Raw genomic sequence first — 13934 nt, forward strand, 5'->3', positions numbered from 1 at the left:
TTATTTGGGGACATGTACTTAAAATATTTTAGTGACCACAGAGAAAATTCTGTTACTTTGGTTTCTCCCAGGGAGTAAAAATGGAAGGACGCCAGATTTTTTTTTTTTTAAAGATTTATATATTTATTTATTTATTGAAAGAGTTACACAGAGGAGAGGCAGAGAGAAAGATCTTCCATCCGATGGTTCACTCCTCAGATGGCCGCAACGGCTGTAGCTATGCCGAGACGAAGCCAGGAGCTTCTTCTGGGTCTCCCACATGGGTGCAGGGTCCTGGGGACTTGGGGCATCTTCTGCTGCTATCCCAGGCCATATAGAGAGCTGGATCGGAAGAGGAATAGCGGGAAGCAGAACCAGCACCCATATGTGATACCGGCACTTCAGGCCAGGGCTTTAACCTGCTGCGCCACAGCACAGGCCCCAGGAAGCCAGATTTATAGTCTGTGGTTGAAATACTTCAAGCCCACTTTTGAAAAGTTGTTTTGGTGTTTTGTAAGTGCAGATGTTTTTCTTATTTTCAAGGTGTTTTCTTAACTTGCAATTAGAGTTGATGTACCTTTTCAGTTTTCTTTTGAAGTTTTGCTAAGGAAGAATTTAAGCTTGAGATATTTTAGAAGTTGTATTCTCAAGTGGTTGTTGTCGCCCTGTTTCTGGCTCAGGCAGTGCACACAAGAGAAGTTTCACGCTCAGGACCAGGAGAAAAAGTTAGTTTAATGGTTAAAGACCCCAGGTACTATTCTTCATTGTGGTAGGTAGTTTAAATACCAGAAATTAAAACTGAGAAGTATTCAAGACCTAAGTAAGTATGCAGGCTGTCAGAGCAATGATATCACACATAAAGTTTTTTGAAAGCTCCATTGTAAAAAATGAAGGTGAAAAGACAAGTGGTGTTTTCAAATTACTGTGGAAATAGTTTTGACCTGAGACTCTCCTGAAAGGGCCTTGGGGACCCCCTGGACCAGCACTTGGCCAAGATAATCTGTCCATTTCTGCCCTATATGTTCATGAAATATGTGCTTTTGTTTCCTAGAATCTAAACCTCTTGTAGCCCTTTGTATTTTTTGAATATTTGTTCCTGAGTTGCAGAAAAGTGACAGTGCTTTAACCTGCTGATGCTTAAGTCCTGAGTGTATTTTCAGGGCATAAAAGGCAATTGAATATTCAGAACAAGAGTTTTGAATCTCGAGTAGAACACTTCATAATCTGCTGGTTAAGCATACATGTTGGTTCTGTTGGAGCCCATTGCTCCTACCAAACTGTGTCTGATGAATTTGCTTCTTGCCATGCATAGTGTACAGTTAAAGTCTGGTGGCCTCTCCTTTAGGCAAGGTGTGCAGAAAAATTGGCAGCCATGTTGTTGAGGCTCCCTTGGCTTATAGACAGCATAATTACCTTTAGGATTTTTAACCTGTGTGAAAAATCTATAGCTGTAACAACTCCTCATTCTGGCCCACCTCTTTCACTTGTAAATCTTTCCCTCCAGTGTCTGAGGTGGTAGTCATGTCTACAGCTAGGAAAGTATTGCTTTATAGTATATGTGGTTTTGTGGAGAATTATTTCACTGAATAGAATATCTGCATGTGCTGTGACAGAAGCTAAGTGAACTTTACCTCATTTCATCTTCATTTTAGCCCTGTTAAATTAGGTGTGGCTCTATTCCATTTCAAATAATTTACCCAAGCTCAGAAACAGCGCCTGGAGAAAATCCAAGGGCTGTTCTTAACTCCAAAGCCCACATTCTTTCCTTTATACTACATTGTTTCCCCATTACCTCTGAAGATCAGAGAAGGGAGGATGTTTGGGGAAAAGGGGAGAGCCTAGGTTGTATAGTTGAATAGTTGGAATCAGACTTTTTTTTTCCCTGACAGCAGAGGGATTCTCTTAAGTCAAGGAGGTATACTGGTGGGAAAGTGTCCTAGAATTGAGACCGAGGCCCCTCACCTGCTTTTCCTAGAAGGTGAGCCAAACGACTTGAGAAGGTAAAGACAAGAGTTTCTGTGAGAGAGAAAAGTACTGTTGAGGAGGAAAAAGAACTGTATAAGAAGAGATACTGTTTGGGAAATGGGGATTCATAATACCTGTAACTTATGATCCTAGTGAATATGTGCAACAGTTGAAGTTTTTAGTTGTCCATATTATAATGATGATTGGTTTCAATGATATCATAAGGTCATATAGGTCCTTTAGTATTTGAAATACATCATGGGTCAGAAGCAGCGGGTTCAGTGAACAGAAAACAAATTACACTAGTTATCATAGCCAGAGGCCATCAGTGTTGGGTGATGCTGTTGAGATAGAAAACTCTGATACAGACATTATCCATTTTAAAAATGAATTCCAAATCCAAAAATGTATTTACAGCTTGGAATACATTTTCTTATACAGAGTAGTTCAAGCAAAGATGAGATTTTTTTTTTTTTTTTAAGATTTATTTAGTTATTTGAGGGGTAGAGTTACAGACAGAGGGAGAGATGGAGAAGGGTCTTCCATCCACTGGTTTACTCCCCAAGTGACCTCAATGGCCAGAGCTGGGCCCATCCAAAGCCAGGAGCTTTTACTGGGTCACCCATGTGGGTGCAGGGGCCCAAGCAGTTGGGCCAAAAGATGAGATTTCTTTTAGCCATAGTGTAACTTTAACATGCACTTTGCAAAGAAAAAAAAGTACAGATCACAGAGCATTTTCACACATTTGGCCTATCCGATTTCCTGAAACTGGATTTGATCGGCAAGTACTGTTGAATAATGACTACACACAGAACACTTTGGTGTGTTCCAGCTGGGATAGGTACATTTTGGGGAGTGATACAGAGCTCCAGTCATTGCTGAAAGAAGGTACGATCCATCCAAACTGACCTTGTACATGTAGAGTTTTGGGACAGAAAAGCAGGTCACATGGACAAGGTTCCTTTTAATTGCAGCACTGTGTTGAGACCTATCATAAAGAATCCTAATAGAGTGTGCTTAGTTGAGGCTGCTTAGATTGGTTAAGTTGTCAAAGTTGCTCATTCTCAGCTGACAGATTGCCAAGGCAAAGAAAGGTTTAGGGGCATGTAAAGGAAGTGCACAGTGAGCCCTGAAGGACATTGTGAGCTGATTTGATGAAGACATTTTGTAGGTTGATCTCGGGTTCCCTTGAGTACACAAAAGGAAAAAGAAAAGAGAAGGTGTATATGGAAGAAATCTCTTAAAAAGACAAGATTTCGCCTGTATGACCCCAAAGTGGTGTGAATATGCCTATGAAAGCAAAAGGATTTTGCCTTGTGTTTTTATGTTCGTGAACACTTCTCCTTTGCAAAAATTAAAGATGTTCCCCGATAAAGATTTGCTTCTTTTTTATAGCCCAGGCTCATGTGAAATAAAACTAACTTTTTAAATGTAAACAATTAGACGTGTTTTCTTGATGTGTATGATTGACGTTTTATAGCACATTTTCATTTGTAAGCTATTGAAATAGCAACGATAAACCTATAAAATGTTTCCACAAAGATCTGCCAAACTTGTAAGGGAGACAGCACTGTTTACTCTCTTGTATATCTGGTAAGTAGTTTTCCTTTGTGGAGGTGTGTGGGGGGGGGGGTGTTGGTTTCAAATTGAAGCTTAGATGTCAGAAGCTCAAGTGGACATGTTTTGATCTAATATGTCCAGCATATGGTGAAGACTGTTAATTGCTTCTTTTTAAGGTTTATTAGGTGGGAAACTTGGGATGATCCTGGAGATTGAGATGTTCAGCTCCATTTTGAGGGATTGAGTTTCTACCACTTGTTGAAAGTTCTGCCCATTGACCAAGAGCTGTGTACACTATGTTATATGATACTTAGATGATATCATTGACAGTGAAAATTTGTGGAAGGTCACTATTTCTCACTGATGAACTGTGTTAAATGTAAAGGTAAGGGTTCATTCCTTACCCGTGGTATTCCAAGGACAGTGAAAACAAAGAGAGCAGGTTTTCCAGCTCCTCTGCCCTTTTTGTCTGCCACAGGACTACCAAGTAGTCCTATTCTTGATAAAGCAAAGCATAGTGATGCTAATAAAGGCAGTGGATTCTTGGGGAGATCCCTGGCTAAACTGGAATCTGAGTTGACCTGAGATCTCATCCCTGGTATCCTGTGCCAAGTCACATCACAGTCTCCCACCCCCACTCACGAACAGGAAAAAACAAGTCAGAGCTCTTCAAAGCGGGGAGACTAGTTTGAGGATACCTTTGTAGGAGAGTCCAAATGGAGCCAGGTTCAGATCTCGGTTCAGCCACTTAACTGTAAACCTTGGACAAGTTTCTCCATCTCTGCTCCTCAGTTGTCTTAATTTGCAAAGTGGAGATGGCAGTTACTCCTGGAGGGGCTGTTGCTCTGAGTCTAGCTTCCTGATGTGCCTGTGCCATGATGGCTACAGAATGACCCTGCCTTTTATGCTGCAGGTCCAATCTGTAATAGGCAGTCTGGAGAACCTGGTGCAGCCTCCACTGTGGTCACTGGACAGTCCCTGTTCTCCCACAAGCAGTCAGGAGAGCATTGCTGAGAGGCAGGTGGCACGAGCTGCTGGAGCAGTTGGAGAGGATGGCACCTTTATGAGGGAGGGCACACTGGTGGTCCTTCGGTTTCCCTTCCCTTCCCCTTCCAAAGGTGAATTTCCTCACCTCACCCCTCCTCCCAAACCTGGAAGTAATGTTGCACTTGCTGAAGAACTAGTAGTGAAAAATGACTACTGATTAATAAATCCTGTTGCTGAAGAAAAGGTTTTGCTGAGGAAGGGACAAATGATGGCTTCAGAGTTGGGTTGTCACTGGGGAACAGGGTGTGTGTAGTGCAGCATGTGGAACACAGCAGTACCTTTCAGGTGACACAGGTGGTTTAGCAGATGTTCCTCTTTCTCTGGGTAGTAATCGAATCCCAAATAGCCTTGGGCCCTTTTCTCTTGTGAAATTGCCTTTTGTTGTGTAAAAGGGAGGAATGTTAATTTCACCACTTTAAGTCAAACATTTTTTTAGGAGCCAGTGAGAAAGTGTGTATTTGTGCTCAAACACAGCAGTCCGGAATTAGAACTGGAGTTGAGCTTATTGTTCATGTAGACTTTGTCCTACAGATACTGTGCTGTGTTGCAGGCACTGAAGAATTCCAAGGGTGGATTTGCCAGCAGCAGAAGCATTTAGATGAACACCTTACTTCTGTGTACCAGTATACTGTTGCAAACAGTAGCCTTGGCAGCTAACTTTAAGGGAACGATCCGTTCTGCATAAACATACTTCCTGGGTAGCCAAAAACTACTTCTTGTAAACATGCCACATTCATGCCATTGAGAGTAATTCATGAGGTATTAGTAACTTCCTTTTTTGTCTGTTCATCGCTAACTCTCTTTCCTACTACAGTTTTACACACATCCAGTCTTCAAGTTTTATAATCTCTTTGATTTCTCATTTCCAGGTTCGCTCCCCACCCCAAGCCCTGTAGTATCCAACTGAGACAGCCTCCCCAAGTTGACTTTTTTTTTATTATTAAATTTATTTGTTTACTTGTTTGTTTATTTGAAAAACAGAGTCACAGAGAGACTTCCATCTGCTGGTTTATTCCCCAAATGGTTGCAGCAGCCGGGACTGGGCCAGAACAGAACCAGGAGTTTCAACCAGGTCTTCTATGTGGGTGCAGGGGCCCAAACACTTGGGCCATCTTCTGCTGCTTTCCCAGGCGTATTAGGGAGCTGGAACGAAAATGCAGCAGCTGGGACTTGATGCCGGCTCTGTAGGCCATGGCTTAACTGCTGCTCCACAGCACGGGTCCCAGAATTGACCTGTTTAACTAGAAAGACAGTTTACTTAGCATTCCTCTCTTGCCTCAGTAGAAAGTGCTTCTGTTCCTTTCCTCAGGGTTTTTCTGGATGGTTCTCTGTCCTTTGCCCCTTTCTCTTGCTTGCGCCCAGTCCTCCCTCCTTCAGTGTACTGCATGATTCAAGACCTCTTTGCTTTAGAAATCTTCCCTGGAGGGCCTGGCACTGTGGCACAGCAGGTTAATCCTCTGCCTGTGGCACCGGCATCCCATATGGGCACTAGCTGCTCCTCTTACAAGCTAGCTCTCTGCTATGGCCTGGGAAAGCAGTAGAAGGTGGCCAGGAACTTGGGCCCCTGCACCCTTGCAGGAGAACTGGAAGAAATTCCAGGCTTCTGGCTTCAGATCAGCCCAGCTCTGGCCATCGTGGCCATTTAGGGAGTGAACCACCGGATGGAAGACTTTTATTGACCTGGCCCTGAGCTGGCTAAACTTGGTGACAGAGGTGGGAAGAATGAGATCTTTACCATTGAGGAATATGTGGCTGATTGGCAGTTATGGGGCCATGTGGTAAGTGACATCCTAGAGCATCATAGGTATCCTGAAGTGAGACACAGCTTTCAGACTCAGCATGAGTGCTAATTAAGCTGCGGGTTCTCTGGGGCCAGGCATCTGACTTAGCTTTGAGTCTCCCTCTTTTTAGGGTCCTCTTAAATTGAAATCCAGGTACCTTCTCTTGTTCTTGAGTCATACTGCTCTGGAGTACAGTACACATACTGGCCCAATTGAAATTCTCCCTCAGAGTGTAGCTTTTCAAAAGTTTGAATGGTTTATTCATATTATTAACCCATTTCATTTTATTTGAAGCCCTGAGTGTTGATAAGTGTATGGCACCTTCACTCTAATTCACCTGGCTTGGTTAGCCCCTTAGCTGATGTGTTGTGTCTCTCCTGAGTGCTTAGAAGTATTAGAAGACTTTTCTTGTCATCCATATAAGAGACTGCAGAGGGAAACTTACCTGTTACATACAAGCGTCCTCCCTGTGTTTGAGGGGCAGGGGCTCAGAGGAAGGATGTTTCTACTTCCTATGTGTTTGAGTCTCTTGCTCAGTGGTGAGTGAGGCCACTTGGGTTCTTGGCAGAAGTGTGCTTTGAGGCTAGTGGTTTCATGGTGTGCTAACCTACGACCAAGGCCTGTGTTGTTGGAGGCTGATAGGAAGTTTGCTCTGAGATTGCACTTAACATCAGATATGTATCCTTGCAATCTGTGCTGCCACCCAGCCAGCACATAGGTCAACCTTAATGCAGTTGTGGAGTAAGCATGTGTCTGTTGCCAGCCACCTTAGACTCCCTTCCAAGAGATGCTCCAGGAGTAACCCTGCTTCACCCAGGGAATCATGCCATGTACCTAGAACAGCAGAACTGTAAAAAGGCAACCTTACTCTGTTTTCCTAGATGGGTGTTTCCTAATCCTTCAACACAGACTCCCCGCCATGCCTGAGCTAGATCTGCTGCTCTGCATTATTTTCCTCTGGGGGTGGAGAGAGCTGTAGGATCTGAAGGTGACCATTAAGTTGTGGCAGACGGTTGTTTCGCCTTGTTAAGGACTCACTTGGGTTTTGTGTTTGGGAAGTATCAGTAGAGATGTCTGTATAGATGGGAATGTCTTTGAAAACTAACATTACAGTAGCCCCTCCCCTCCAATCTAAGACTCCCTTTTCAATTGTGCACTGTACTAAGTATCACAATGAAGTGCCAGGTCCTCCCGTGCCACCCTGACCAGGACACTGATTGCCTCTTTGTCCTGTGTGTCCACGCTGTATCTGCTTCTCAGCTGTTGGTCACTTAGTAGCCATCTCTCAGATCAACAGTCAGAACAATAGTGTTTATACACACACACACACACACACACATACATAGGCTTTCATTCTGGGTTTTCAGGCATCCACTAGTGGGGGTAGGGGAGAGGGCTATAGTATATAGAAAGAATCCATAGGTATTCTTTTCTCCTTTTCTCTTTTGGGTGTATGAATGGCTAGGCCCTGTGAATAGTGTTTGGCACCACTTAGCATTTGTGAACAATAGTGCTGAGAGCCAGTGTCAGTTGGAGATTGGCACGATATGATGGTTGATGCCACAGTGAATGTGTCGTTTGTCTTGAGAGTTCTTCATGGTGACTTTGAACCTTCACGGCCCTTTGGGAGCTGGTGTGAACCAGTGTTACCTTTTATTGCTCTGGATGTGTTATCTATGCCAATCACAGAGCTGCAGGAGAGCAGACCAAGTCAGAATAATTAGATTGAGGAGTGAATGTCACACTTCTGATTTCATTCTCTTTTCAGGGGATTATCAGTGTTCATTTAATAAAATGAGATTAACCCTCTACAACAGAGTTATTTGAAAGCTGTCAGTCAGTATTATCTTGACAGCTCAAAAGAAGTAGTGTTCTCAGCACTGTTAGAAACACTGTCATGCTTATTGGCCAAAAGACTATTTTACCGTATGGGGCTACATGTGTTTGTGTTAGCACACGTCAGTGTTTCATTTCCGTTGAAAAAGAAACCATACTGTCTCAAAATAATAATGTAGAAATAAAACCATATAATGCATTTTCTGTTGCTGGCTATCAATCATGAAATACCTCAGAAGTTAGGAGATCAAACAAAAAATTCAAAGAAATACTTAAAAGCAAATAATGATACTATTTATAAAGCAAATAATGATACATCTTTTCTTGGTTATTTTAGGAAACCTCGAATCAATTCTCAGCTGGTGGCACAGCAAGTGGCACAACAGTATGCCACCCCGCCGCCCCCTAAAAAGGAGAAGAAGGAGAAAGTGGAAAAGCCAGACAAAGAGAAACCTGAGAAAGACAAGGAAATCAGTCCTAGTGTTACCAAGAAAAACACCAATAAGAAAACAAAGTAAGTCCCTGGGTAGCAAAGTACAGTATATTACTTGGCAGGTGAACCACAAGTATCTTCTAAATGCTGCTTTTTTGTATCCTCTCTTTCAGACCAAAGTCTGACATTCTGAAAGACCCTCCTAGTGAAGCAAACAGTATACAGTCGGCAAACGCGACAACAAAGACCAGTGAAACGAATCACACCTCAAGGTACTTTAATAGAAGAAGTTGTGGTTCTGGTGGATTTGTCGTCATCCGGAACTGCAGGGTGGTTTTGTATTTGTGGATCTCTAGGCTAAGAGATACGGGCGGAGGGGCAAGGTGTTTGTTGACCTCTTTATTACTTTAAACTACTTCTCTGTGAGGGTGGTGCAAGTAAGAGAGGGGTAAATTAATAAGAATTTTGCAGTGGATCCGAAGTGCTGCGAGCCCAGCAGTCATTTCCGTGATTGCCAGAGTTGACGCGCACACTCCGCAGCCAGCTTTGTCATGGTTGTTAGGAAGTTTGGATTCACTGCCGTGGTGTCGTGATGACTGTAGGTGTGTTGCTGGTGTTTTGCCAGCATGACTTACTTAATTGACTGTTCTTTCATGGTGTTGCTTTCAGGCCCCGGCTGAAAAACGTGGACAGGAGCACGGCGCAGCAGTTGGCAGTGACTGTGGGCAATGTCACCGTCATTATCACAGACTTTAAGGAAAAGACTCGCTCCTCCTCGACATCCTCATCCACAGTGACCTCCAGTGCAGGGTCAGAACAGCAGAACCAGAGCAGCTCGGGCTCAGAGAGCACAGACAAGGGCTCCTCCCGTTCTTCCACGCCAAAGGGCGATATGTCGGCAGTAAATGATGAATCTTTCTGAAGTTGCACATGGAGTTGTGAAAACTATGAATCAGGGTATGAAATTCAAATCCTCCACCTGCCCATGCTGCTTGCACCCCTGGAGAATCATCTGTGGACATCGACCTCTTAGTGATGCTGCCAGGATAATTTCTGCTTGCCATGGGCATCTGGCCACCAAGGAATTTCGCACCCTGACGATTACTCTTGACACTTTTATGTATTCCATTGTTTTATATGATTTTCCTAACAATCATTTATAATTGGATGTGCTCCTGAATCTACTTTTTATAAAAAAAAAATCTGCTGTGCACAATTTTCCATGTACATTACAACTGGTTTTTTGTTTTTGTTTTGTTGGAGGGAGGGTTGGGAGGGGGAGGGAACTTTTATTTATTGTGTTCACAAACTCCATCCTTTCAGCATATCCTTTTAAGTTTAGTTCTTTCTTCAAGTTATACTATGTACTATCAGTTTTGATATAACTATATATATATAAATATAAAATTATATCTAAAGGGTTATTTGAAACCAATCCATGGCAGCGCTGGTGCTTGATACACTGTGAAGTGAATACAGCATTGAACAGTCACAGAAAGTGCTGAAATTAAATTAAAGTCAGTCTTACATGAAGTGTGTTCCAACCCATGTGGGAACTGGACTCTCATCTGTCTAAAGAGTACTGGATGATATAAAAATATATATTTTTTCAAACAATGTGATCTCAAATTTAAAGACTGCTCCAGATAGCCTGCATTTGCGATGGAATAACTGACAAATCACAAGTGGTTTAGTTGGGGAGGGCTTTGATCACTCAAAAGTAACTAAACTAGCTCCAGAATGCCAAGTATTCGTGTACATTACGGTTACATGTTAACATTGCTGTCTTACATTAGCACTCATGAAAATATGGTATTCTGTAACTCGAATTCCATCCGTTTTCCAGACCTCTACTCATGTCTGAAGGTAAACCTAGAAATTGTCTCTTAGTTTTAGGATTGAAAGCGTCTGAGCTGTGTTTTTGGTCCATAGGAAGCAGCCCCTTGTTCCCACTCTGCACATGACATTGCAGTGGCAGTTGCTCTGATTGAAATGTGTGTGCCTCCATGTCCCCTCACTTTTCAAACTTTCACCTTCCCCAGTTCTGTTGTGAGAATGCTTTGTCTGTCTTTCTTGAAGCCTACTGTGGTTGGTTTTATGGAGCAAAGGTTATCTACCGCACATCCGGTCCTGACGTGGAGCTTTGCAGTGTTCAGAGACATTTCTCAATTCCCTGCTGTGGGAAGAACTCAAGTAGCGAATGGCTTGAGCTGTGGCTGCCAGAGGTGCCGGGAGAGCTCACACTGAACTGTGAGCGCCTGTGATCTTTTTCTTCCTCGACGTAAAGATAGCTTGAGCAAAATTTTCAAGGTTTTCACTCTTTTTTTTTTTCTTTACTGTCTTGAAAAAATCAAAGACCACTAGGATGATTCCACTTCTCCTCATTCAAACAACAAATTCTTTCGCTTCGCTTCTGTTTGATTGGAGTCTCTCTTTGACTTGCATTCATACCGACGGAGTTTGTAGTACTTCCGAGTCATTGCAAGCATGAGGACTGATGTCACCTTCCTTTATTTGGTCATACCTTTAAGGGCTCACGGGAGGGCAGGTAATGTAATGAAGCACCATGTTTTGGTGTGAAAAGCCTGGTTTGCTATTAATCAGGATTAATTTCTGTCTGGAGGCAACAAGTTAAAAAAAAATTAACAGCTTGAATTGAGTAGCCAACAGGAAAGGTTCCTTTCACATTTACATTAAAACTATTGTGCAGTCACTGATGTTCCATACTTTAGATTCTGTTCTGGAAGGTCTAGGTAACGAAGCAGTGCCATTTGTTGCTGTGATCCTACTCTCAAATGCATGGACAATGTTCCCTTCTTTTTAAAAGTAACGCTTGTGTCTGGGATGCAAGCTATGCTTATCTTTTTAAATACATTTTTAAAGTATTTATTAATGAACCAAAGGAAATTAGATGCTTCCCATAAGCATCAGAATATATAATACATAGTAATTTGACTATGAATTTTAAATCCACATTTTAATATTAGTGGGATATTGCAAAGACATTCCTTCTAAAATTTTAATAGTCCTTTTATTAAGGGTCTCAGGGAGGGTAAATTAGTCAGCCATATTTATTTTCCAGAGGTGTAAGGGATTGCTAAGTTTTTTAATTAACTTTTTAAAAGAAAAAAACTTAAATACCACCAAACTCATATGTGGGTTGCACTGCTTTTTGAACCAATTAAGTGTTGGTATGCACTTTGTTCAGAAATACTGTGTACTTTTTCAAAATTAGTTTCATGTAAAGTGATTGGACCCCCTAGATTAGTGGAAAAAGCTGATTAACCAGCTACTCATAGGCTGCTAATTAATTCATTGCCAATGTCTTGGTTCTTCAGTTTTGCCTCCGTGATAAATTAAAGAATGGGGCGGGGTGGAGGGAGAGGAGTAGCTCTAGAACAGGTGGTAGGAGCGGCAGCCAGTGGTTGGTGTCATAAGCACTCAGGTGAGAGTGCGGAGTACCCCTCTGCTGCTGCTGTGCGTCCTGTTGGCATCGCGAGGGGTAGGGACCTCGGACTTGGGATTCCTGAGATTGATGACATCCCTCAGGCATGCATTCTGGAAATGGAATTCCTGTAGACTTCGCATTTGCTGTTTGCCCTACAATTAGTAGGCAGTGCGTAAAAACACTAGTGTAGATGATGAGGAGATATATTAAAAGAGGACCAGAAATATTTGGTATTCAGTGGCACAGAAAGCAGGTTACAAGACACAACAAAAAGCACAGTGTTAACGCTTGCAGTTCCCCAGTTGTTTTATTACCACACGATCGGTCACGTTTGTGCGTGCATGCGCACACACATAGCTTACCTGACTTGCTCTGTTTAGTCATGCAGCTTAAAAAAAAAAAGACATCTTGACACCCACAAAATATGTTAATCTGAACCTTTCTGTTTCAGTCTGGTTATTTAAACAATATTGGCGAAGCTTCTGTGAGTTTAGTTCCACTAAGACGTTTCACCTGCCTTACCAAGACCATTCTCAGTCTACTTTTTTAAGCTACCATATCTTAAATTATTGAAAGTTTATTAATTGCTGAGTATATAATAACCTTTGCTTGTATGTAACCGGAAATGGTTTAAGAGCCAACATTTAGAGTATGACAATGGAGCTGAACAGTTTTTAATGCGCAAGCCGTTCTGTTCTTGTGTATGACTTGTAACCTTAATTTACTGTGTAAAGATGGTTACATTATTTCCTTAGCTTTGTTTGTTGGAGACAAATAGAGAATGCTTGTTAAGTATGTCAAAACATAATCTTATCTTGTGAATTTTTGTCAATGTATTATACGAGCTCTATTTTTCCTTTGCCCAGAAAGACAGCTTGTATAGCGCTTCTGGAAGTTTCTGCTCTGCAGCGTCTTTAGAGCGGGCGGTCTGTTGGGTTTGGTTTTCCTTCATGCTAAAGTGTCAGTTGGTGGTTTTGTGAACTGGTCAGAAATTCACAGGTCTTAAAGGTTTGGGGGAGATTTATATTGGACACTGCTCTTTGTCTAGCAAATAAAAGATGTTAATATATTCCTGTTACTGGCATGTGCACGACCATGTTATTAGAAGCCACTTTATCATTTTCCTGCTTTAAATAGAAATGTCTATTTATGAATTCTGCTTGTAGTTTTTTCACAAATAAAATAGTAAAATTTACCTTGGAAATCTTTATTATTTTTGCATGTGTGGATTTTAGCCCTTAGCAAGAAAAAACAGCTCCTTGTACCCAGAAATTCTAACTTAGAATATTTCCAGTTTGACCAGTTTTTTAGAACTTGAGGTGTTGGATCAGAAGCTGAAGTTGCTTTGGGTGTCTTAATGTGTGTGTGTTTCAAGGATGCCACGAAAGACATCGCTGAGGAAGGGAGTGTGTCCTACAGATGGGGCGCGGTGCTGTAGAGAAACGGGGGTGGCAGCTAAAGGTGACTCGTCCAGGGTTCGTGGGCAGTTGCATGCAGGTGGCGGGCCGAGAATAGCAGGCTGGCACTCAGCCCACCCCGAGGCCCTGGAACCTACTGGGAATCCGGGAACCACTTAGATCCGTCCCTGGGTACTCTTTGCCCTGGGTCTGCACTTGAACTGGTGCTGCGAGGAAGACGGTGAATTGTGCAACAATGTGTCCTGGTGAAACCTAGTGCAAGCTCTGCTTCACAGCCTTCACAAGTGTGAGGAGGGCTTGAAGGGGAGGCGAGGATGGGCCACAAGCCACGCTTTGCACACCGACAGATAATCTTACCCTCAGCCTTCTGTTTCAGAGGGTACCTGAGGGGTCCTTTGTGAGGGTGCCCACTGCTGGTGACATCCTTCAGGGGATGCCAGGAGCTTCTCACTAGGTGTGGGCGCGCA

General features: G+C 42.6%; 1 protein-coding gene across 2 annotated transcripts in view; it reads left to right on the forward strand.

The window, feature by feature from the left end:
* RYBP (RING1 and YY1 binding protein) overlaps nucleotides 1-13244 on the forward strand; it is an 89828-nt gene extending 76584 nt beyond the window's left edge. For both annotated transcript variants that reach the window (XM_051851475.2, XM_051851474.1), the window contains exons 3-5: nucleotides 8506-8682; nucleotides 8775-8873; nucleotides 9271-13244. In XM_051851475.2, coding sequence (XP_051707435.1) covers nucleotides 8506-8682; nucleotides 8775-8873; nucleotides 9271-9523 — 529 coding nt within the window. In that variant the 3' untranslated portion in view covers nucleotides 9524-13244. The remainder of the gene's footprint in view (nucleotides 1-8505; nucleotides 8683-8774; nucleotides 8874-9270) is intronic.
* Nucleotides 13245-13934: the final 690 nt, after the last annotated feature.

The sequence above is a fragment of the Oryctolagus cuniculus genome, chromosome 10 (genome assembly GCF_964237555.1).
Source record: "Oryctolagus cuniculus chromosome 10, mOryCun1.1, whole genome shotgun sequence".
Taxonomy (NCBI): domain Eukaryota; kingdom Metazoa; phylum Chordata; class Mammalia; order Lagomorpha; family Leporidae; genus Oryctolagus; species Oryctolagus cuniculus.